Raw genomic sequence first — 26,625 nt, 5'->3', positions numbered from 1 at the left:
CACCTACACCACCCGATGTCACAGGAAGGCCATAAAGATCATCAAGGACAACAACCACCCAAGCCACTGCCTGTTCACCCCGCTATCATCCAGAAGGCGAGGTCAGTACAGGTGCATCAAAGCAGGGACCGAGAGACTGAAAAACAGCTTCTATCTCAAGGCCATCAGACTGTTAAACAGCCACCACTAGCATTTAGCGGCCGCTGCCAACATACTGACTCAACTCCAGCCACTTTAAAAATGGGAATTGATGGAAATTATGTAAAAATGTACCACTAGCCACTTTAAACAATGCCACTTAATATAATGTTTACATACCCTACATTACCCATCTCATATGTATATGTATATACTGTACTCTATATCATCTACTGCATCTTGCCATCTTTATGTAATACATGTACCACTAGCCACTTTAAACTATGCCACTTTATGTTTATATACCCTACATTACTCATCTCATATGTATATACTGTACACTATACCATCTACTGCATCTTGCCTATGCCGTTCTGTACCATCACTCATTCATATATCTTTATGTACATATTCTTTATCCCTTTACACTTGCGTGTATAAGGTAGTAGTTGTGGAATTGTTAGGTTAGATTACTTGTTGTTATTACTGCATTGTCGGAACTAGAAGCACAAGCATTTCGCTACACTCGCATTAACATCTGCTTACCATGTGTATGTGACTAATAAAATTTGATTTGATTTGAATGGACAAATCTACCACGGTAACTGGCCTAGTCATTAAATGGTGACTGTCAGCAGTGATTTGAATAGTTTGTAGGTGTGTGTGTGTGTGGGTGGCCAATTTCTGAGGAATGAATTTCTCAATGTTTTACGAGGCCTACTCTGCATTTATTCATTGCACAATGAAGGTAATTCAATTGGCATGTCCAAATGTACTTCAAGGTTGAGTGAGAATTGTCAAAAAAGTACAGGCATTTGTATTACCTGTAAGTAGTTTAATTTGTGAATGCCATAATGTACAATTAACTAAAATATATAAAGCAACATGTAAAGTGTTGAAAAATAGAAATGCAACATGTAGTTTTGGTCCAATGTTTAATTATTTATTATATATATATGTTTTTATTTCACCTAATTAACTAGGTAGGACAGTTGAGAACAAGTTCTCATTTACAACTGCGACCTGGCCAAGGTGAAGCGAAGCAGTGCAACAAAAACAACAGTTTTTGTTGCACTGTTACAAACGTACAGTCAATAACACAATAGAAAAATCTATATGCAAATGTAGAAGATTAGGGAGGTAAGGCAGTAAATAGGCCATAGATGTGAAATAATTACAATTTAGCATTAACACTGGAGTGATAGATGTGCAGATGATGATGTGCAAGTAGAGATACTGGGGTGCAAAAGAGCAAGAAGATAAATAACAATATGGGGATGAGGTAGTTGGGTGTGCTATTTACAGATTGGCTGTGTACAGGTACAGTGATCGGTAAACTGTTCTGACAGCTGATGCTTAGTTAGAGAGGGAGAAATAAAAGATCCCATAAATGTTCCGTACGCACAAAGGTTCTCTTAAATGTGGTACACAAATTAGTTTAACTCATGAAGTTTAGCTCATGAAACTTGGGACAAACTTTCCATGTTGCATTTCTGTTTTTCTTTAGTGTATATTTAAATTGACTGATTTCCTTATGAAGTGTAATTCAGTAAAATATTTAATATTGTTGCGGGTTATTTTTGTTCAGTGTATTTATTTTGTTAGATGCTTCTCCCTATTAGTGGAAATCATATTATTTTCAAACCCATGTAAGCTCTTACGCTAGCTGTTCAGTCTGAATAGATTCACAAATCATAGGAATTTGTCACGTAATGCAGACGTTGACTCCCTCTGAGGCACATGTTGCTCAGCAACCCCACTGCACTTGCCAGGGCAGGCCTGCTCCCTCGGTGGCAAAAGCCAGTGTGAGAAATATTGTGAGAAACTTTTGTGCTATGAAACTAAATACATACAGCACTATGTCCCACTACTTTTTTTGCGAAATTCATGATAGTGTAAGACAAAACAAGGAAAGTGAACTTCAACCTGGATCGTTTTATTGGAATTTTTAGGCTGTTGCTAGGTAATGAATCGTCTTCTCACATTACTGACTGCATCTTTAACATTGGTAGAATGTGTTTTCTGAATACTGAAACAGGTCTCTTACATTGCTATCACCTCTTGTGACCTCTATCTCTTCAGTTGTACTAATTCAATATCCCACACTATTAGTCATTCCCACTCATAAAGGACCTCCAAATAAGCACATCTCATGACATTGCACTTCGAGGGTATGGAAATGAATACTCCACATTTGTCTCGAAATTGAATGCTCAATGAAACACTGGATTGGAACCCTTATTGACATCTCACTCGAAAGCCCCATGTGGTTGTTTCACCCTTCCCATAGTTGAACGCACTTATTGAAAATCGCGTTGGATAAGAGCAACTGCAAAATGACTCAAGCAAATGTAAGATTTGTCACAAGACATGGAAAAACTGAATATTTAATATAGATAACCATTGGTGTCGAACAATCCTATTTTTTATATATTTATACTACATATTCAATGGGCATTTATATTGTGCTACCGATGGGACGGTTTAACGTTGGCTAAACTAGCCACCTGAAGTCAATCAAATTTGTTCAGTCTTGACAGTTAATTGTCTCATCTTAGTCTCCACCTGGACACCATTGGTGTGGTATCTGTTCAGTAAGTTGTGGTGTACCACACCATCCTGTAACCCACCATAGTAGAAAAAGTTGTACTACAGTAAATCTGGGGCGGCAGCGTAGCCTAGTGGTTAGAGCGTTGGACTAGTAACCGAAAGCTTGCAAGATCGAATCCCCGAGCTGACAAGGTACACATCTGTCATTCTGCCCCTGAACAAGGCAGTTAACAGGCAAGTAAGTAAGATCAAATTCTTATTTACAATGACAGCCTAGCAACCGTGGGTTAACTGCCTACTTCAGGGGCAGAACAACAGATTTTTTCCTTGGCACCTCAGGGATTCGATCTAGCAACCTTTCGGTTACTGGCCCAGCGCTCTAACCACTAGGCTACCTGCCTTATCCTGCTAATGTCTACTTCCTCCACCATAGAGTGAGATGGATGGTATACTTTATGAGCGTAGAGGGGCATCATATTTAAAGATTTTGCTGGCCTGAGGGATTGTAGGGGAAGGAGATGGGGGGCCTTCAGACTCCATGGAAGTTTTAGTTTTTGCTCAGGCAAAATGAGAATTGAGCTCTCACTCCATCAAAGAGTGATATATAGATAGATAGATGGAGGGATGGTCATCATTATTTTCCCCATCTCTGAGGTCTTCATTGCTCTCCATTTGTCTTTGTCTCCTTCTTCTCTTTCACCCTCCGTGTCTCTTACACCTGGACCCTCTGACTGCTCCTTAACTTTTTTGTCAGTCGGACCTAGGAGACAGTCGTCACCAGTGATGTCATTATTCCAACTTGTTTTTCCCTTTGCAGCTTCCCACACTAGAACAAGGTCTAGAAGAGATGGGTTCATATGAGGAATTATCAGTCTCTTCAAAGTATTTCAGACTGGCTCTAGATTTAACTTTTGCTTCTCCTCTGTCTGTACCTCTGTGTAATTTGGCAGGCTGACTGCTCGGTGGACAGTAACTAAAGCGAGTTTTGGCCTTTGGGATGTTTTTAGGCAGCTGTAGCTCAGCATGTAGAGCACATTTGAGACATCTGCTTTGATGGCACTCCTCCCTGCTTAAGAATGCAGTGGTTTAGAAGTGTCTCGTGTTACAGATGTCTACAATGGTAAGCATAATAATTGTTGCATTGTCACACACCAGATAGGTACAGTGAAATTTGTTGCTTTACAGGGTCAGGCATAGTAGTACGCTGCCCCGGAGCAAATTATGGTTAAGTGCCTTGCTCTAGGACATATCAAAATGTTTTTACTTTGTCAGCTCGGGTATTCGAAACCAGCGGCATTTCAGTTACTGGCCAAACGCTCTAACCGGTAGGCTACCTGCCTCCAGTAGTGAGTCATTGTTCACCACTGAGGTTGATATGATAATGCATTATTCCTTCATTCAGCGGCCCTTTTAAGTTTTGCTTAACCATGTGGCATGAGTCATTGTAGATTCTATCAGCGCTTACTCTCTTGAGTCACCTCTAAGCAAGTAGTATGAATAGACCTAACAAAGTGTGCTTATTTTGACCACAATCATAATCCTGCTCTATTGTGGCACGGCTGAAGGTATAGTTCACTACCTTGCCATTACAAGAACCCTACCTGTAAATCTACACATTTATTCACATTGGAAACTTAAGCGCCCTTCTTATGTTTCCATTGTCAAGCTTCAGACGCCTCACACTATACTTTAAAGCCCACAGATTTACCACACCCACATATGGCCGTGCATTATATGGTTTCCTGCCTTCGGTGCGTTCTCTACATTTGAACACAAGGCTCCTATTTGATTGGCCTGAGCAGGCGACCTTGCCCGTAATCAGTGGGCAAAATGGGAGAAGGTGGAAAGCGGAGACTCTGATACCCTGTCCGAGGTGAAGGCCCGCATTATAGACAGTACAGGGTAAACAACAATGATTCACACGCAGAGAGAAGAGTCAATGGACCCCAAACCGATCCAAATGTGGCATGCTTTGGGTGGCTACTTTGTGGCTACTTTGAAGAATCTCAAATATAAAATGATATATTGATTTGTATAACACTTTTTTTTGTTTACTTTATAATTCCATATGTGTAATTTCATAGTTGTTCTGTCTTCACTATTATTCTACAATGTAGAAAATAGTAAAAATAAAGAGAAACCCTTGAATGAGTAGGTGTGTCCAAACTTGACTGGTACTGTACATGTCAGCTGCAATATGTTCAAATTAAATGCCCTTCCTTTCATGCCAAACACATATATAAAATAATACCTAGAGTATCATATTGCTCTGGCACTTAATTCAAATGATCATCCATATGGTTCAGTATTGCCTAGTTATAGGTCGACACACTGTCAAATCCTTGAGTGGATACAGAACCATCCCAAATTCAAATTAGCACAAGGATGCACACCATATGCCTTCTCCTCAATGCCCTAAGGGAGCAGGAGAGCTAACATTAGCACACTGATGTCATACTAACCCTGGCTCATTTCTGAAAAGGCTCAGTGCATTAAACTCCAACTATCACTGATGACACCGTTCTGCCTTGAGCTCGGCGTTACTTTTGTTACCTTCTGAGCCACCGTAGCCCAACAGCTCTCCTTCCAAGACAGTTTGATGTGCTCTTTTTATTGTTTCAGTCTCTGAAAATGTTTCATTTAGATTTTTTTCTCTTCCCCTTACCCATAGCAGCACGCCCCAGGGGTTGTGGAGTGTAGGGGGTTAAAGCCACGCCATAATGAATGATACCTCAGGTGAAGTTGAACGATCTGCTCCGAGTGTAATAGTGCCGTGATTGTTACCCTTTTGATGAAATCTGCTCTAATGGACTCCGTTTATTGATTGGAAAGGCATGTTTGTGTAACAGTATGACTTTAGTCCGTCCCCTCGCGAACCAGGGACCCTCTGCACAATTTCAACAACAGTCACCCACGAAGCATCGTTACCCATCGCTCCACAAAAGCCGCGGCACTTGCAGAGCAAGGGGAACCACTGCTTCAAGGTCTCAGAGCAAGTGACGTCACCGATTGAAAGGCTATTAGCGCGCACCACCGCTAACTAGCTAGCCATTTCACATCCATTACATTTGTCACAGGGTTTTATGGCCTTATGACTTTAACACCTACAGTATAGAGATGGGACACCTTTTAAAGTGTACCCAAGTGTAACGTTTGTTCTTTTCAATGTTATTTTGGATTTAGAATTGGACAAAAAAGGTGTGAATTACAACAAGTTGGGAGCTTGAAGGTCCAATCAGCTTTTAAAAAATCTCAATATCAAATAATTTCTGTGGAACAATTAAGTACCTTACTGTGATTGTTCTCAATTAAAATGGTCATAAAGAAACAATAGCTACTTAGCAAAGGGCAATTTCTCAAACAAGAATTTAGCTCGGGCTGTCTAGGAGTCATGCCCCCCTCCATCCTTGACTTTTCCTAAATAAGTCTAAATGACACACTGTCAGTGTTTAGAATCTTAATATCACAAACAGAACTGGTGTTATAACCAGTTTTAGGTGGGCATGTTTTTTAAAAATGTTTTCCCCCGTTGCTCCTCCTTAATCCAACAGTAGGGCCTGCTCCCCGTTGCTCCTCCTTAATCCAACAGTAGGGCCTGCTCCCCGTTGCTCCTCCTTAATCCAACAGTGGGGCCTGCTCCCCGTTGCTCCTCCTTAATCCAACAGTGGGGCCTGCTCCCCGTTGCTCCTCCTTAATCCAACAGTGGGGCCTGCTCCACTGCTCCTTCGGGCAGTTGAAAGTGGTGTCCAGCTGATAATCAAATTGATACTTGCCTCAACTGGACCTAAACTATACTGAAACAAATTTCACACACATAGTAGATGAAATAAGTAAAGTACGATAAGGGAGAATGGGTGAGTTGATGAGCAAGTGGAAGCGAACAATGCCTAATTATGTTATTGACAATTGTGAATGAACAGTGCGGACTATTCTATTGATCCACTCTAATTATCATAAAATGGTATGTACCCTATATCAGTCCACCGACTCAAAGCAGTCTACTCTGGCATACTTGGAGTAGACTACACAGTGAACGCGTGCGTAATTGTATATCCTGAACGGTTTTCAATATCTGTGAAAATATCCACATCTGGGCAGCAGGTAAGCGAGTGTCGGAGAATGTGGGGATGAGACTTGTGGAACCTTAGGTTAGCAAGGGGTGAAATGTCACCATGGACAATTTCACTGTAGTTGGCAAACAAGTTCCCAGCAAGGAAAACATGTCTGGCCCGGCACCATGAACAAAGTAAGATGGGAGCTCCCTTCACTCTGTGAAAAATAAGGCACCTGCACAGCCGACGCAACAGTGCTGAAGAATGACAAGATGACTGGGACTCATTAATGGGAGAACTGGAGACTTATGCACTACAAATCAAATGTTATTGGTCCCATACACATGATTAGCAGATGTTCATGTGAGTGTAGTGAAATGCAACCAACCAAAGGTATGTTAGTCATGCAAGTGAAAGTTACAAATTGTCAATCTTTATGGCAAGGAATAACGGTTACTGAACAAAAATATAAAGGCAACATGCAACAATTTCAGATGTTACTGAGTTACAGTTCATATAAAGAAATTTGTCAATTGAGATAAATTAAGCCCTAATCTATGGATTTCACATAACTGAAAATACAGATATTCATCTGTTGTTGCACAGATACCTTAACAAAAAAGGTAGGGGCGTGGATCAGGAAACCAGTCATTATCTGGTGTGACCACCATTTGCTTCATGTGGTTTGCTGATGTCAACTTTGTGAACAGAGTGCCCCATGGTGGGGTTATGGTATAGGCCGGCATAAGCTGTGGACAACACACACAATTGCATTTTATCAATAGCAATTTGAATGCACAGAGATACTGTGACGAGATCCTGAGGCCCATTGTCATACCATTCATCCACCGCCATCACATGTTTCAGCGTGATAATGCGCGGCCCCATGTTGCAAGGATCTGTACACAATTCCTGGAAGCTGGAAATGTCCCAGTTCTTCCATGGCCTGCATACTCACCAATGTCACCCATCGAGCATGTTTGGGATTCCCTGGATCGACGTGTACGACAGAGTGTTCCAGTTCCTGCCAATATCCAGCAACTTTACGCAGCCATTGACGAGGAATGGGATAACATTCCACAGGCCACAATCAACAGCCGGTTCAACTCTTTCCGAAGGAGATGTGTCACGCTGCATGAGGCAAATGGTGGTCACACCAGATACTGACTGGTTTTCTGATCCACGCCCCTACCCTGTTTTTAAGGTATTGTATCTGTGACCAACAAATGCATATCTGTATTCCCAGTTATGTGAAATCCATAGATTAGGGCCTAATTTATTTATTTCAATTGACTGATTTCCTTATGAACTGTAGCTCAGTAAATGCTTTAGAAATTGTTGCATGTTCCATTTGTTTGTGTGTGTGTACACTATATATACATAAGTATGTGGACACTCCCAAGTTAGTGGATTCGGCTACTTTGTAGTTGTGGTTTGAAGGAATGTAAAAACATGTGGAAAGAGAATAGCATAGCTTAAACGAGAGCTTCAACTTCACACGCTACAGTTAATAATTCAACTCAAAGGCTTGGCTCTGTTCCATCAATGTTTAATTGTGAAAGTTGGCACTTCATTTCATAATAGTGGAATATAAACCAGTGCACTGATGGAAAATTATGCTCTTTTAGTTTTTGGCTAACATTTTTTTTTTGTCCTTCAAACAACCCTCTACTTATGCAGTTCAGACAAAAGAAGCCATGTTTCCTTTTAAAGCGCTCTCGTCCCCAAGCGTGGCGTAGCTGGTGGGTGATATCACTGTACATTGATACGTGGTCTATCCTTAATGGGTTTGTATGGTTTGAGCGTTGAGCTGAGCCCAAACTGATCGTTGAATCTTCTTTTACTTTGACCAGCGTTCAATCACCTCGCTAATTCAGAGAATGCGGTCTTGTTCCGCTAAGAGCAGAAACATCATTACTTACCGTGGTTTTTGGGGGTGTTTATCATTGATAGCCCATGCTAGTGACGGTCCCTCTTAAGAAAGGCTGTTGTTGGATCTTTTTCCATGCACTCAAATATTGATCTGTCCTCTGCCTTAATGACCACATCAGTATGGTCTATTATCCTCAAAGGTTACCATAGCAGGCTGTATAGCCTTGGGCTGTCTTTTGAAGGAATGATGTTCATTCTCACGTTTCCTGTGGCTTTATACAGTTAAGAGGCACTGATGTTTATAGTTGATTCTATACTATTTCAGAATGACTTTTTCTGTATCACATTTCTGTTTCAAGCACCTTATTCTACCAACTGAGCCACACGACTGACCTGTGCACTTTGGTTCAAATGAAAGATACTGTATGAGGGGACCAGAGTTGTTTACTTTGTATGAAAGTTGTTGCTGATCAGAAACATGGCAGCTTTTCCAGGGCTTTGAATGGTTTTGCGAATGATAAAAAGCTGCAGGTGGTTTTAAGGATTGGCTCTGTGTATATCCATGCCCTGGCTTTTGAGTTCTCAGAGAGAGAGCACTCGGACCAACGTGACATGAGAGAACCGCAGAGTGTTTATCTGTTCTGCAGCAGAATATATATAGATAGATAGATGTATCAAATTTTTATATCAGTAGGCCTAGGCCAGAGATGGGCAACTTGGCGCCCCTACCTCCATCAATCTGGATACATCATGAGGGGCCGCATTGGCTCGCAGCTCTGCGTACCCACATCATACCGACACATGCAGTTAGAGCCGGTCCTAGATTGTTGGGGGCCGTAAGCAAAATGTAGTTGTTGGTCCCCCCCACCTTACCAGCAAAACTATTTAGTGTGCCACCTTGACAGAGTAAAACATACATTTTTTAACAGCTAAGAAGTTTTCACTTTTTAATATGACACAGTATCTGAGTGACTAACAAAATCAATGGGGGGCCCCCGGTCGGTAATTCAACCATGATTACTACAATTTCAGATAGACGGCTAGACTAACCTACCAATTTAAAAAAAATGATAGCTGATGGGGGTGTAACGGTACATGCATTTGTATTGAACTGTTCAGTACAGGGACCTCGGTTCGGTCCACACTGAACCCGAATGAGTACATATAAAAAAAAAAAACTAAGATAAACACTAGGCCTACGCTGCATTGGCCTATGCCTCGTGACAAGCTAAAATATTTTTTTTTATTTCAGGCTATTTTGTTAAAGTAACTACAGCCTACAGTATGCACACGTTGTAATTAAAATTCCAATCTTAATTGCTGCATTTCAAACTGTCATTTTTGTAAGGCACAGCCGGGAACTACAGTACTTATGTAGGATGCTGAGTGGTGGGGTAGATGCACTTTATTTTTGATTAGTGTAGTTAATTGTGCAATTTCACCATATGGTTACGTTAGTGCTCTGTGATATTTTATTTTGTTATTTTTTCAGTTGCGAATGAACTTTTAAAAGGACTCATAGTATTTTGGGAAGTTTAAATAAGTCTTGCATGGCTCGACTCTTTTCTGCAGAGGCACTTGGCATGAACTTGTCTGCGATTTAAGTGTCTTTCTCCACAGCAAGGATTTCCCATTTCATGTCACTGTGCACATTTGGCGACGATACATCATATTACCTTTCGCTGTTTGAGGCTGATGAAATTGTGCTCTCAGTAAGCGTTTCTGGGCAGAGAGCCCAGTACTGTATTATCTGAAAATGACTACATCAACCCAGAGTCTATCACTATTGTTTCCAGTAGTTTCTCCTCATACTTTTCAAATCCACTGCAAAGCTGTATTTGTTCAGCCTCATGTCTCTGTGGATTTGCTCCTGTAAAAAGCAAGTGTGAAATTGGAGTTGTAGTCAAGGTCGACATACCGTTAGCCTTTTCAATGCAGTATCTTTCAGATGCATTCACATTTGTTGTGGGTGTGTGTGCGCCATGGAAAATTGGAATGCGTTGAACTTGCTATTGACCCTCAGTTTGACATTAATGATCTAGTTCTACAATGACACCTTTGCTAATGTTAAATAATGTCTTTACCTGATTGACTTGGATATCAAGGAATGGATCATTATAAAAGACGTGTCATGTTTTGAATCTGTCACTGTTCTTAAATGGTTAGTTCATTGCTTTTATTTCACTCAAGTTTCTTTGATTTGAATTTCAAGGAATACCTTTCAGATAAAGCATTTTTTTACTGGAACGGCATTCTATTTGGATCTAGATCAGTTTTCAAACAGTGAAATCAACGCTATGCCTCAGTGGTGATGGTCGCAATCTCTCCCCAGGTGCTGCCTTCCATTGTTTTCAGCATCAATACACCTGCCAACATATCAGAGAATGGCGGTCACCTCACATTGTCCCCATTGCCAGAAGGCTAAATGTCAAAGTTCCCGTTTCACCTGTATAAAACATCAAACAAAAAAGGAAACTCATTCAAACTGTTATGGAAAGTTTTTGAAGGTTTGTTTTGGTTGAAGAGGGGTAACGCATTGGAAAGGTATTTTTCTCTTTGCTTTGTTAGTAGTTCTCTCTCCTCTCCAAGACAGTCGTAAAGAGTGCACGACAGAACCCTCAGGAGACTGAAAAGGTTTCGCATGGGTCCTCAGATCCTCAAAAGGTTCTGCAGCTGCACCATCGAGAGCATCCTGACTGGTTGCATCACTGCCTGGTATGGCAACTGCTCGGCCTCTGACCGCAAGGCACTACAGAGGGTAGTGCGAATGGCCCAGTACATCACTGGGGCCAAGCTTCCTTCCATCCAGGACCTCTATACCAGGTGTCAGAGGAAGGTCCTAAAAATTGTCATACTCCAGCCACCCTAGTCATAGACTGTTCTCTCTACTACTGCACGGCAAGCGGTACCGGAGCGCCAAGTCTAGGTCCAAGAGGCTTCTAAACAGCTTCTTCCCCCAAGCCATAAGACTCCTGAACATCTAATCAAATGGCTACCCAGACTATTCCTCCTCTTCACCGCTGCTACTCTGTTATCATCTATGCATAGTCACTTGAATAACTCTACCTACATGTACTTATTATCGGTGCCCCTGCACATGAACTCTGTAACGGTACCCCCCTGTATATAGTCTCGCTATTGTTATTTTACTGCTGCTCTTTAATTACTTGTTATGGATAAGAATATGAAATAAAAGTTGTTTTTTAAACTACGTTGTTGGTTAGGGGCTCGAAAGTAAGCATTTCTTGCCAAGGCTCGCTCATCACTTTCAGTCCACCAGCAGCAAACGTTGAGCAGACTGCTTCTTTCCCCCCAGACACGCTCTCCTCCCTTATGCCCTTGAACGTATTGGAGGGGATTGGTGTCTGAAGCACGGCCTCGTTTCAACCATCTTCAGCAGAGATAGGAAACGAGAACCTAGTGGGCTATAGACCTGGTGAGGTCTGTTGCTGAAATACACATCCTGACCTAGCAGGCACCTGTATCCTGACTCCACATGTTCTGCCATGAGGTAGAGAGAAAACGTGAGGCTGGGGTAGGAGAGTGTGTGAAGGAATCAAAATCAATTCAAGATCGTATTAGTCAAATGCGCCAAATACAACAGGTGTAGACCTTACAGTGAGACAATACAGTATTAGCCTAATTTATACAAAGTCATTCAGCAATTGCAGCATTAGGTATCTTAACAGAATTAAAAAATCCGTGGTCTAGGGCACTGCATCGCAGCGCTAGCTGTGCCACCAGAGTCTCTGGGTTCGCGCCCAGGCTCTGTCGCAGCCGGCCGTGACCGGGAGGTCCGTGGGGCGACGCACGATTGGCCTAGCGTCGTCCGGGTTAGGGAGGGTTTGGCCGGTAGGGATATCCTTGTCACATCGCGCTCCAGCGACTCCTGTGGCGGGCCGGGCGCAGTGCACGCTAACCAAGGGGGCCGGGTGCACGGTGTTTCCTCCGACACATTGGTGCGGCTGGCTTCCGGGTTGGAGGCGCACTGTGTTAAGAAGCAGTGCGGCTTGGTTGGGTTGTGCTTCGGAGGACGCATGGCTTTCGACCTTCGTCTCTCCCGAGCCTGTACGGGAGTTGTAGCGATGAGACAAGATAGTAATTACTAACAATTGGATACCACGAAAATTGGGGAGAAAAGGGGGTAAAATAAAAACAAATTATACGATTTTAAAAATCCCCAAAAGGAGATGTTTTTCAAAAGGTTGTGTTCTGACATAATCCTATTTGGAATACTAGTACCAGTACAGAAGCTGCCTAATACATAATCGAGCCTCACTGCAAACATCCCATGACATCAGCAGGGCTTCCAAGAAGGCACATTCCACACTAGCTCCTGTAATGATGTGAGTTATCAGCACTGTTGTAATCATGGTAATTTCCATTAAGGCAAACGTGCCCTGGTCTTGAGGGAGCTGATGGTACATGAATGGGCTTGGAATGTGATGGTCAAGTGTCATATACATTTTGTGGAACAGGAGATGCTAATTTTCTGATCTATGAAAACCGTTCACTGCGCGTCTGATCGAAGATGAGCGATTGCAGTTTCTAGAACACTATAGTTGAAAGATATTGTTGTGTACACTAGTTGGTGTTATTTTCTTTCAAATTGGCTCAGGCTTGTGTGAAGGGAACCACAATCTCACTCTGTCAAATATAGGCCAGAGAACTCCATTGTCCTCATGCAGCTTGAAGTGTCGTCACTATAGACTGTCCTTTAAAATACCCCAGCATAACAGCATTGAATCACAACTGCGAGGGAATTGGTTGTAGACTTTTAAACACGGCTGGAATTGGAATGCAGGGGCTGGGTGAGAGGTGACAGAGCTGCACAGATTATCAACCCAAATTCTCCCTTGGTTAAATGGTGCAGTCTTTGAGTAAATACAGTACACCTTCCTTCCTAATGTCTGTCCATGTACTTTTTCAGACCTTGCTGATTGAAATGACTCTCTATTGAACATGCCTGAGTAGGGCTGCATAACTTCAGGTATTGACTGGGAGCCTGGGACGTGGATTCTTGAGCGGGTAGAACAGCCGTTACAGAGAGCTTGTTTTTATTTTTCACTTTTTCTGAATTTCAAGCTGACGTTAGTGTGTGTCCATGTCTGGACTCCAATGTGTTTTTGTCTATTTTATTTTAGAAGAAAACAAAGTGAACAATGAGCTGACACGACACATTGATTGATTAGCCTTAGGAAAAAATTACTTTGAAGCCTTGTATGGCACTAGTGGTGATAATGTTTGATCAGTGGTGCTAAATGTTCTATATTAGACATGCGAATGTTGTCCTTCATTATGGCATATTATAATCCAGGTAGTTTGGCTCCTGGATTCTGATTTGGCTGAAAGCCGTGGTATATCAGACAATATACCATGGGTATGATGCAAAAATGCAAGTTTACTGGTCCAATTACGTTGGTAACCTGTTTCTAATAGCAAATAAGGCACCTCTGGGATATGGCCAATATACCTCGGATAAGGGCTGTGTCCAGGAAGAACTGCCATTAGCTATGGTATATTGGCCACACTCCCCGGGCCTGTTAAATTTTGCATTGTTTTTATACTTATTGGAGAGACTAATTCTTAACTTTAACCAATGGTGTGAATATTATCCACAGCTTTAGGTTTTGACACAAAGGATGTCTACAATTTGTTCAAACACTTTTCTACGTGGACCCCTTGCTTCTCATCTCTATGCTAAAACCATATACGTCGGTCACGCCCCGGCGAGAGCAGAGAGGTCAGAATCCTCAGACGACAACCGAACTTGCAGACATTCCTAAAATAGGCCTGCCTGCTTCGTATGCACAGAATGACCTATGGAACACTAGCCTCATTTCACAGTTGGTTTTAGCCATCTCATTTCATACCTGAAAGCTCCAGCCGCCCATGTTAGTCAGACGAAAAATGTATTATCAGTCAAATACTAGGCCTCACAGTACCTAGACTATCCATGGGACAGCAGGTAGCCTAGCATTTAGGAACATTGTGCCATTAACCAAAAGGTTGCTGGTTCAAATCTCTGAGCCGACTAGGTGAAAATCTTGCCTGTGCACTTGAGCAAGGCATTTAACCCTAATGGCTGATCCCTGGCTCTGACCCCACTCTCAGAAGGTGTCTAGGGTCAATTGTAAGTACCCACTTTATTATCTTATAAATAATACCACTGAAAAGTGATGGTTTTTAAAATTGATGGCGTGTCATGGGAGATAATAGACTGAGTTGATGAGTTGTGTTAACCACAATATCTTTTGACGGGGGAATCGTGGGATGGAGCGATTTCAGTGCAAGCAGATTGCATTTTAATTTTGTATTAGGATATTGAATTTAATATATTTTAATGTTTAATCCACAAATTGAATCATTGAATTCATAAATTGAACTTGTATTTCATGATTTGAAGCTGAATTGAATGAATGTTGCATTCTGTTTTAAAATAAAATGTGTATTTAATTGAATATTCAAATTCAACATGTCTATTTTATTTCAATATGGTAGAGAATGCATTCATTGTCTCAAGTAAATGATCAATGTTTCATAAACACAGCAAAAAAAAGAAATGTCCCTTTTTCAAGACTCTCCTTCATAGATAATTCATAAAAATCCAAATAACTTAACAGATCTTCATTTTAAAGGGTTTAAACACTGTTTCCCATGCTTGTTCAATGAACCATAAACAATTAATGAACATGCATCTGTGGAAGGGTCGTTAAGACACTAACAGCTTACAGACGGTAGGCAATTAAGGTCACAGTTATGAAAACTTAGGACAGTAAAGAGGCCTTTCTATTGACTCTGGAAAAACACCAAAAGAAAGATGCCACGGGTCCCTGCTCATCTGCGTGAACGTGCCTTAGGCATGCTGCAAGGAGGCATGAGGACTGCAGATGTGGCTAGGGAAATAAATTGCAATGTCCGTACTGTGAGAGGCCTAAGACAGCGCTACAGGGAGACAGGGCAGACAGCTGATCATCCTCGTAGTGGCAGACCAGCGAAGAGCCCGGCTCTCAATCCCATTGAGCACGTCTGGGACCTGTTGGATCGGAGGGTGAGTGCTAGGGCCATTTCCCTCAGAAATATCCGGGAACTTGCAGGTGCCTTGGTGGAAGACTGGGGTAACATCTCACAGCAAGAACTGGCAAATCTGGTGCAGTCCATGAGTAGATGCACTGCAGTACTCAATGCAGCTGGTGGCCACACCAGATACCGACTGTTACTTTGATTTTACCCCCCCCCCCTTTGTTCAGGGACACATTATTCCATTTCTGTTAGTCACATGTCTGTTGAATTTTATGTTCTTACAATATTTACACTTGTTAAGTTTGCTGAAAATAAACGCAGTTGACAGTGAGAGGATGTTTCTTTTTTTGCTGAGTTCATATTCAATGCATTCAAATTCAGTTCTCCGGTTTTGTGATTCAAAATGTGATACCTCATCCTGGTACTTTGCCAGCCGAGAAAGGTAGGGGGGAAAGAATTAAACTCGCTCTGTGGTGAAAGTAGGATTCTGGCAGTTTCTGAAGCCCATGTGGCATGTTGAATGTATTTTCTTATGAATTTGGCTCTAGCTTATGAACCTCTTTGGCTATTGCTATTATATAATTCCTGAAAGCTAAGACTGGGGCATGGATGCGCTTTCTGTTCCCATCTGATGATCACAGGATGTGTTTTAAAAGGGAATGTCCGAAATAATTCATAATTTCCCCCATAAGAATATAGTTGAAATGCCACATCATAGCCCTTCCACTCCCTATTTAATATTGCTCTTGTAACTGATTGGGTTCAAACCAGGTCTCCTGCATGTCACAAGACTGTTAGCCCACTTAGCTAAAGCCTGTAGGGATAAATTCAGGAATTTTTAGGTAAAGGACGACATGCTGCTTGCTTACGAGTACCTCTTCCCCCTGATTCAGCTCACACCGAGACTCGAACTCAGGACATCTGCTTCGCAAACACAGGTGACCGCCCGCCTGAAGCTTTCCAACCCATCATGATATTAAAAAAAGCCTTAAATTGCACAAAAAGCGATACTTCAGGCTCACGAGTGAGATTCATAGATCCCCAACTTCTACATTAACCCCCTTAACTCACTTCACAGCGACCCCAGCGGTTGAACCAGCACAACTGTAGATCTGAGTCCAGTAGCAAAATTGCAAAGGATTCAGCTCATATGGAGACTCAAACTCAGGACTTCTGCCTCAAACAGGTGACCGCCCTCCTGAAGACTTTCAAGCCATCGTGCTATTAAAAAAGGCCTTCAAATGCGCATGGGTCAACAATTCAGGCTGATGAGTGAGTTTAGCAGATCCCCATGTACTACACTAATACAAGTCTACAAGATCCAGCAAGGTTACTCACATGGTTTGGTGGTCCATGCTTGTCTGATGAGAACCTTGCCTGAGACCGGAAGACATGCTAGTTTGATGTGTTAGTTTGTGTTTGACATGGTCTAGTTTCATGCATGGACGGACTGGCATTTCAGACAAATGCCAGATGGGCTGGGCCATTTTTAGCCCAGGCGGCCTGTCTACCTTGTCTTTTGTACAAAATTATAATCTGGCTACTAATGGGGGCCTCAAGGAAAATAATGGGCTGCTGTGAGAGGGCCTGGTTGAAAAGAATTGCCATCGCTGATTTTTGGTCCCATTCCGCCCCTGGTTTCAAGTCTCCGGCAAGAGTAGTCATTATAAGGATAACATGACCGACTGGATTAAGACTGTTAGCCTGTTGAGCTAAAGCCTAGGCATAGGTCCTGTGACATGGAGGGGCAACTTTTTTTAAAGGGGTGCTGAAGTGTAACAGGTGGTTCGGTGACCACGCTGGTTTGATGAGTAACTTGAGGAAGTTGCATTGTTCGATGCACAGGACACCTGGGTTAGAACCCTATCAGTCAAATTAACATGTCTCTGACAAGGTTGCGCATCACATAGCGTTACGAGTGGTCTGACTCCGCCAGCTGACACGAATGGTTCGCTACACGCGGTAACCAGTGTGGTAATTACGAGGCTATGGATAGATCACACCCCGCCCCCCCAAAAAAACAAATACATCAGTGAAAACGTTTACCAAAAATGCGGAGTTAAAAAGTATGGAAAATGTGTACAAGAGGAACTATTAACACAATAACATAATAATGAGACTATATACAAAGAGTACTGGTACCTAGTCAATGTGCAGGGGTACAAGGTAGTTGAGGTAAAATGTACATGTAGGTATGGGTAAAAGTAACTTGGCAATCAGGATAGATAATAAACAGAGTAGCAGCAGTGTGTGTTTTGTGTGTTACTCCTTTAAAAGTTGTTATACTCAAGCTCACCTTGCGGGCTGCTGCAGAATTCTATGGCACGTTAATTAATTGTCAGCCATTTTGACCATTTAATGCAAGTTAGTGCTATTTTGACCTCCAGAGAGCATCTTTGAGAAGCATTTGATAGTCTTCAATATTGGCATTACTAGAGCATTTATAACCTTTTTGTAAGGACATAGTATATGGGATTGATTTTAAGAAATTTAGCTTAATTTGATATTATGGTGTTTCTATTCCAAGAAACATGAAAAACGAAATCCTCAGGGTTTCCGTTAGGATGGAATGGAAAATATGGAGCTGTACAACACGACGGTCAGGAGTAGGCTACAGTACTAAGAGGATTTGAGGATTCAAAATTAATATAGGGGCAAAACATTTACACACCCTAATTGTCGTGTAACCAGTATCCAAACGGAGATTCAGTGAAAATAAAAATGTCATTGATTTATCAAGATCAGTCCCAATACTTGTTTCATAACAGCGAGAAACAATGCTGAAATAGTTATTGCTTCTAACTTCAATATGCTTTTTAAATAAATAAGGATAGAATAGAAAATATGGCGCTGTACAACGTGACTGACGGGAGTAGGCTACAGTACTGGGCTATTGAGCTAAAGAATCCCCGTGTCGTGCATGCACGCGGGAGACCAGGGTTCAATTCCCCGGCAGGGAGGAAGGAGTAGCCTGTCCTTATAAAAAAATAATTTGTTCTTAACTGACTTGCCTAGTGAAATAAAGGTTACACTAACAGCATAACATTGCTACACCATATTTGTAGTCTAACCAATACCCAAACGGAGATACAGTGAAAATAAAATCAAGACCATTCATCATTCTTGTCTCAGAGCAGTGCGAAACGGTGCTAAAATAGTTGTAGGCATTGCTTCAAATCCTATTGCTTCTAACTTCAATATGCTCTTTAAATTAATAAAGCCTACACCACTTTTAACAGCACATTACTCAACACTAGTGATACTCATGTCGCCTACAGTATATCGAAAAATTTGACATGACTCTCCGCCAATAATTACATATAGAGGATTCTAAATTAATACCAAAAGCCGCCTCATGGTTCTCCCGGCACGGGTATCGAACCTGCATCTGTAGCAACTTATTTTGCACTGCGGGAGCCCCCATCCACTCTGGAGACCCCATCCACAAAGTATCAAAATACAGAGAGCTGTCTGGTTATTATAATACTGTAGATGGTGTCCAGGGGTCAGGATAACTAAAACATTTCTTTATTAAAGACTATCACAAAGAATGTTGGTGTATTTATTTTGATCCAAAACCATGAATGAGTGAGTCACTCAGCTTTATGTAGGTGCCGGGCTATATGACTCTGCCATCAACTTGATAATATATTGCACGTTATTTTGTTTAAAAAAAAAGGAAAGTGAGCGATTTGTAATCTGAATAAAGGGCAAAATATTTATTTAGTTTTTTTAGAGGGAGAGGACTCCCAATCACGGTCGGCTGTGATGCATAATAATAATACTTCTTGTTGTACTATTTGTTTGGTCTTTTCTGGTGGATTAAACTGAAATTGCAACCAATCACGGTCAGTTGTGATACAGCCAACCTAAACAAGAAATACATTTGATGATAGAATTCTCCCCTACCCTCCTAGGCATGTCTATTGTCCAGCTACCTACTAATAGCCATAATGGTGCTGTACTACGTGACCATGTGTTTGAAAGAGTATTTTCCAGTAAGCAACTATTTGTTTACCTTCATTAGACAACTTTATTTCTGTAATTCGGTGATATTTATTCCCATAGTAATTTGTTATGGATCCATAACTAAATAAACATATTTGTATAATTCTATTAACGAAAGCATAAAGATGCTGATGAAGAAATACAGCACTGTACAGTATATGCTTTTACATTTGGATAATAAAACATTTTGAAGATAAACCACTTGCATTTGTTTATTAGGCTATAGCAGAACAGCATAACGGTCCAGATGGCCGTTGCTGTGCCTGGTGAGTAGTTGGTCAAGTTCTGTTGTCAGAAGAGGAATGGAAATTTCAGGGTGAACCGACGACCTGATGAACCCACCAGGTATGTTGACTGCCTGTCGGAGGTGGCGTTCCAGAGCTCACAGGTGTGCCTGGCATGGATTGTGATTCCATCTTGTTCCTCGCCCTCTTCAACGGGTCATTCTCTGCCTGACTCTCCGCCAATGCCGCCTGGCTCTGGACCAATGCATCAGCTGTCGCTCGTATCGCTGCCCTCAGATAATGTTAATCTTTCTTCTGGTCTGCCGTCAATGACGCAATCTCAGTCTTCAAAGTTTGAATCTGATTCATGTGCACCTTCATCTGATGAGCAGAATGGTACCGCCCAGAGCCCCCATCGATTACAGTGGCCTATGATAGAAACGGTAGATATTCTTAATATGACTCCAACACATGCTGCGTACACATTTTAAGAATCTAGCAATCGTTGCGGCCCGTTGTCCACCTTTTGTCCACTGATCTTCACGGATGGTTGTCGGCATGGTTGTATGCGCTGCAAAAACACATTCATTTTTATTTATTACATTTTTATTTAACCTTTATTCCATTATCGATGTTATTACACAGTATGCCTAGACATTGATAGGCTATATAATATTTTTTTTAAAGAAAATGCACTGAAACCAAAAAAGCTTTTTAGTTTTGGTGATCCTCTCAGCTCTAGCTCATTTTCAAGTCTCTCGTGGTTATGGTCCTAATCCTGGAATGGGTAGCACCATTGAAAGAAGCTGGCTTGATGAAAACAATGTCAATTTCGTCTGTTATTTTTGGCCGCAATGTCATTTTTATTTTATTTTTACATTAACAGCTAATTTTTTAATGGTAACTGTATTACGGGTGGAGTTTGGGGCGGGGTGAGGAGAACTGGAAAGGTGTGACTTTCACACCTACAGTACCTGGGATATAAAGAGTCTATTGTCCTGCTAATCTGGCTACAAGTGTTTTAAAACCAGTTTTTAAAATTCCATCAGCTGTCCATCACTACTGTAAATAAAAACACAGGATCTTGTTTACGTTCTTTATTGTAACCACTATCACAAATGATTTGTATCTACCTTTCTAATTACTTTTAGAGTTTGAGATTTACAAATGTGTGCTTTTCCATGTCATTTTTCGTTAAATCCAGTTCGGATATAAGTAACTTGAGTGACGCCTTTAGTGAGAGGTCTAATGCTTTAATGTTTACTAATATCTGCCCTCCGAATTCATATCTAAGGGGTATTTTTTGCGCCATTATTAGTTACAATGTTTTAGTTCTTCGTGCAGACTGGGCTTTTATATAATAATAATAATAAAAATAATAATAATCGCTTTGTTTAAAAATATATATATTTTGTTTTCAAATAACGTAAAATTAGTGAGGAAGAAGGCCATTCTTGAACATGGGGTGGGACATTGTTACAAATTTGTAAATAAAGCCAGTTTGTTATTTAGAATTATTTATGTTTTTATAGGGAGAGAAACCAAATACCTACAGTCATCTCATGGATCTCACAGTCAAGGCCGGTACAGGTATTGAATCAGCATCTGTAGCAACAGAGCTTGCACTGCAAGCTGTCCACTGCGCCACTAAGGCGCTGTACAACATGACTGGTCGGGAGTAGGCTACAGTACTACAGAGACACAGTAGCTCCTTGGGACCCAAAAGCATAATCGGTGCTTTAACTTCCCCTTGCGCTAGTCTGGAGCAATGAAGTAGTGACGCAGGGTACCGTACTAAACCACACATTACCTTAAGTCCCGCAGCATAATCGACAAACTTTTAGTGGAGTAACCACTGTAGTTAGTGTCAGTGTAGTATGTGTCAGTCTGTGGGTAGAGTCCAGTGAGTGTACATAGAGCCGGTGCAAGAGAGCCAATGCAAATAGTCAGGGTAGCCATTTGATTAATTGTTTAGCAGTCTTATGGCTTGGGGGTAGAAGCTGTTCAGGAGCTTTTTTGATCCCAGACTTGGCGCTCTAGTATCGCTGCCATGCGGTAGTAGAGGTCAGTCTATACTTGGATGGTTGGAGTCTAATCATTTTTAGAGCCTCCTTCTGACACCGCCTGGTATTTTTATTTATTTAACCTTTAACTAGGCAAGTCAGTTAACACATTCGTATTTACACTGACGGTGTATCAAAAGGACTTCTGCTGGGACTGAGGGCTGGGATGAAAAAATATAGGACAAAACACATGACGAGAGACAACACAACACTACATAAAGAGAGACCTAAGATGACAACATAGCAAGGAAGCAACACATAACACAGCATGGTAGCAACATAACTTGGCACCAGTACAAAACATGGTACAAACATTATTGGGCACAGACAACAGCATGAAGGGGTTTTGGATGGTTGGGAGCTTGGCCTCAGTGATTTACTGGGCCGTAAACACTAGTGTCTTATGGTCAGATGCTAAGCAGTTGCCATACCAAGCGGTTAGTCAAGATGCTCTCAGTGGTGCAGCTGTACAACTTTTTGATGAACTGAGAGCCCATGCAAAATCTTTTAAGCCTCCTGAGGAGGAAGAGGTGTTTTTGTGCCATCTTCACCACTGTTTGGATCATGATTGGTCCTTAGTGATGTGGACACCGAGAAACTTGAAGCTCTCGACCTGCTCCATTACAGCCCGTCGACGTGAATGTGGGGTGTGCTCGGCCCTCTGTTTCCTGTAGTCCACAATCGCCACCTCTGTTGCACTCTCATTAAATGGGGGGCACAGATCCTTCTGATTCGATCTGCAACATTCTTGTTTTGCAGATGGCCTGATTTTGAACCCTGTCAGTTATAAGCACAAAAGCTTATTTCTCTCAAATGATGTGCACAAATGTTTACATCCCTGTTAGTGACCATTTCTCCTTTGCCAAGATAATCCATCCACCTGACCAGTGTGGCAGATCAAGAAGCTGATTAAACGGCATAATCATTATTCAGGTGCACCTTGTGCTGGGGACAATAAAGGCCACTTTTGAAATGTGCACTTTTGGCACACAACACAATGTCACAGATGTCTCATCTGAGCTGTTGCCAGATAATTTAATGTTAATTTCTCTACCATAAGCTGCCTCCAATGTCATTTTAGCGAATGTGGCAGTACGTCCAACCGGCCTCACAACCGCAGACCACGTTTATCCACGCCAGCCACAAGAGCAAGATTAAATGGGGAGTAGAAAGGCAATCCATAAAAGGGCTGTGACGGAGCTGTTTAACATTTTTATGGTGGCTAAATAGCGGCTTTTATGACTCTCCCTTCTAACGAGGCCTGTGATCATCATAGACTGGGAACAAAAGGCACATCCTTGCTCGAGTCTTAGCTTTCAGGGATGGGGACATAATATTGCATAGCCAAAATGGTTCAAATGCTAGAGCCAAATGAATTGGAAGAAAATAAATAAAATACATTCAACATGCCACATTGGCTTGAGAAACTACCAGAAGCTTTTGTTTACCACAGTGAGAATTTGATTATCTGTTCTCTAACTTTCATGCCTGGCAAACTACCAGGATGTTGTCTGGTTTTGAATCTGAATTTGGGGAACAGTGGTTTTGAAAACTGAATCTGAATGCATTTGAGAAGTTCGATATATGAAACTTTGATCAACTTTAAATTATAGTTTGCAAACTTGATAGACAATGTATGACATATCTACACTATTGAAACTGAATATATAAATATTGAACTTGAATGTTAAATCAAACTGAAAGATTATTCTTAAATGAAATACAATATTCATTCAGTTCAGATTCATAGGGCGGCATTTAGCCTAGTGGTCAGAGCAGTGGGCCAGTAACCGGAAGGTTACTAGATCGAATCCCAGAGCTGACAAGGTAAAAATATGTCGTTCTGCCACTTAACAAGGCAGTTAATCCACTGTTCCTAGGCTGTCATTGTAAATAAGAATTTGTTCTTAACTGACTTGCCTAGGTAAATATTATTATTATTTTTTTAAATCCTGAAATACCTGTTCAATCTTACCTCTTGCTTTCTCTCCTAGGAAACTGATTCCATTGCATTATCACTGTCAGTCATGGTCTATAGAGCAGCGTGATGTGACAGGCCCGTAATCTGCGGTCATTGCTGATTCATTGAGTTAGACACTTTCCCTCTACTACTTTCCCCTTGTTTCCTTCTCTCCTCCTTTTGCTCTATCTCTCCTCCTCCCTAGGGCCAAACAGGCCCCTCCCCCCTTGATAACAGTCATCGAGGGCAAAACATTCTCAGATGGTGCTGAGTAGAGTAAGCAGCTGGCGTAGTAGGGGAGCGAGAGGTGGAGAGCCACTGTACAGGGAAGAAAAGAGAAGGGTGGAGAGAGAATAGCCTCTTCTGTAAAATAAGCTACAGTGAGAGGGAGAGAACGCGAGGGAGGGTCACTGTACAGAGAAAAAGAGGGAGTGCAAGTGATGCAGAGCAGCACCGTGGGGACCTTGAGGTAAACTGCCGGTGAGGAAATATTAATGACCCTTACAGCGCTCACTGTGTAGCGTCCCACTGGGGATCGGAGCCTAGGCGCCGGAGAAGCCCTGAGAGAGGTGTCACATTAAGAGCAGCCCCGGGGTGCTCTCCACAAAGCGCTCCCGCTCCCGCCTCCACCACAACCACTCTCACACTTACACCAGGGGCACGCCGGGGAACGTAGCCACACAGTGGACTAGAGGAGAACCCGGAGAGAGGAACAAGCAGGATTACACCCCGAAGAAGAGTCCCCATTCCCCTCGCGACCCCTGACCCCCTGTGCCAACATGAGCAGCTGCAGGAAGAGGTGCAAGAGGGAGATGTTTAAGTTCGCTCAGTACCTGTATAGACTCGTCACGGGCACGCTTCATGCAGGTAAAGTTTCTGAGGGGCTTTGTGCCATCCCTTGTCTTCTACTGTGTTTTGTGTGTACAGTAACTATCTTGCTTTCAGTCCTGCTGAGATGGGCTGTAGCCCTTTTGGAAGCTGCTCCTAAACGTGTTCATTTATGGTCACTTGCTTCACGGTGCAGAGCTTCCACAGAAGCAGAAAACTTCCACTCAGAGCTAGCACACTTTAATGCTTGCCGTGCCTTGTGGTGTCTAGCTCATGTAGACGGTCATGACTCTAGGCCAAGTTGGAGTACAGTGAAAAATACCGGAGTTGGAGTGTGCTTTTTACATGCGCCAGGTCATTGCGTATATGTGTGTATGTGTCAGAGTGAGAGATTGGTAAGGACGAGTGTGGGAGGGACTGAAAAATCTCCACCTTGGACAGGTGCCTGAATATCTGTCACTGGTCGCAAGTAGTGTACAACCCTTCCAGCATGCCTGAGCTACACTACACAAAATGTGACGTAGTCACTGAGAACCATTCAGCTTCATCAAAGAAGCCCATAATATTTTATGGTTTTGTCATAGATCAATCGAGAATCATTATGGCTGACAATCCAACAGACTTTCATACCTGGCCACAATTGATTTATAGAATACTGCATTTGACTTCATATGCAGTATATTTTATGTTTAAGGTTATAAACGAATCAGTTTCCTGAACATTTACTTTCAGGAATTCATAATGCTGTTGGTTCCAGTGTATTCATGGACAAAGTGTGGTCCTTGTCATCGAACGTGATGAAGTTTCATTCAGTGAATATATCAATCAATTGGCAAAGTTACCTCGGCCAGCGTGTTGCTTGCTCCTCAGCGAACTTCTTGACAGGTAAATTATACAGCCTTATACTGCATCGGAAAAATGTGCATATATCTAAAATAATTCCTACAGTGACTGTCTTGTTTGCATGATTTAGGTGTCGTTGTAAAACTCATCCCGAGTACGCCTATATTAAGAGATGTATTGTAACTTCAGCACCAGCTGAACTCCCACGTCTGAGCTTTGGCGATGGGAGTGATAATGAACAAATGAGATTGAACCAGATTACATATTTGATTACGTTCAATACAGAACAAAGGTTACTTATAGTAGAAGGTGGGGAGAACATGTTCTATAGATACTGTATGCATGCAGTAGTTATATAACCTACATATATACATTATTCATTTAATCAGTGTTTGCTTGTCCTTCTCGCTCATTCAGATGATGTTCATGTATTATGAGGACACTGGCTTTTGTCATCACCAGAGTTCATTGTCATCTCTGTGGTCTCCTTAGGCTAGTAGACATCATGTCCCTGTCTTGTTAGTACATTCATTTGGCTGTCTAGCAGAAGGGCTGGTTGATTATCTCCCTATGTGTATGAGGTGGCCCTAAGCCTCTGAGGTGCTAAATGAAAATGCTAATGAATGACAGAGGCAAATGTGCACCTTTATGAAGTGGTATGTGGGACTGAATGTACTTCATGAATAGCTGCTCCATACTCATTGCATATGGACATGAATTAATGCACGCATGCCTATAATACGGTCCTTGCCACAAAGTCAAAAACCCTGCCTATTTCTACAATTTCTCTTCTTAAAATCGTTATCCTAACCGCACTGCTAACTTTATGCCTAATCTTAAATTAAGATCAAAAAACATTTGTTTTCATGAAGTTAACGATTATAGCCAATTTTGACTTTGTAGCTGTGGTAACTAGTGGAAACCCTGTAACACATGTACAGTGCATTTATCCTCTCATCAATCTACACACACTACTGCATAATGACAAAGCAAAAACTGTTTTTTTATGTGGGGTTTTTTGCAAATGTATTCAAAACTGATCATTTACATAAGTATTCTGTAAA

At 41.8% G+C, this 26,625-nt stretch overlaps 1 protein-coding gene across 2 annotated transcripts in view; it reads left to right on the top strand.

Annotated features, from left to right (window-relative positions):
• The window catches only part of kcnip4a (potassium voltage-gated channel interacting protein 4a), a 283,290-nt gene that overhangs the window by 54,217 nt on the left and 202,448 nt on the right, over positions 1 to 26,625 (top strand). The window contains exon 1 of one of the 2 annotated variants that reach the window (XM_055900699.1): positions 24,152 to 24,757. The exons of the other annotated variant lie outside the window; for it this stretch is intronic. Within the exon in view, the coding sequence (XP_055756674.1) occupies positions 24,670 to 24,757 (88 nt within the window). The 5' untranslated portion in view covers positions 24,152 to 24,669. Of the gene's footprint in view, positions 1 to 24,151; positions 24,758 to 26,625 lie in introns of those variants that run through there. 2 annotated transcript variants of the gene reach the window in all.

Source organism: Salvelinus fontinalis, chromosome 36, assembly GCF_029448725.1.
Source record: "Salvelinus fontinalis isolate EN_2023a chromosome 36, ASM2944872v1, whole genome shotgun sequence".
NCBI lineage: Eukaryota > Metazoa > Chordata > Actinopteri > Salmoniformes > Salmonidae > Salvelinus > Salvelinus fontinalis.
The sequence above is the reverse complement of the archived record's forward strand: the minus strand, read 5'-3'. Positions and strand labels throughout refer to the sequence as shown.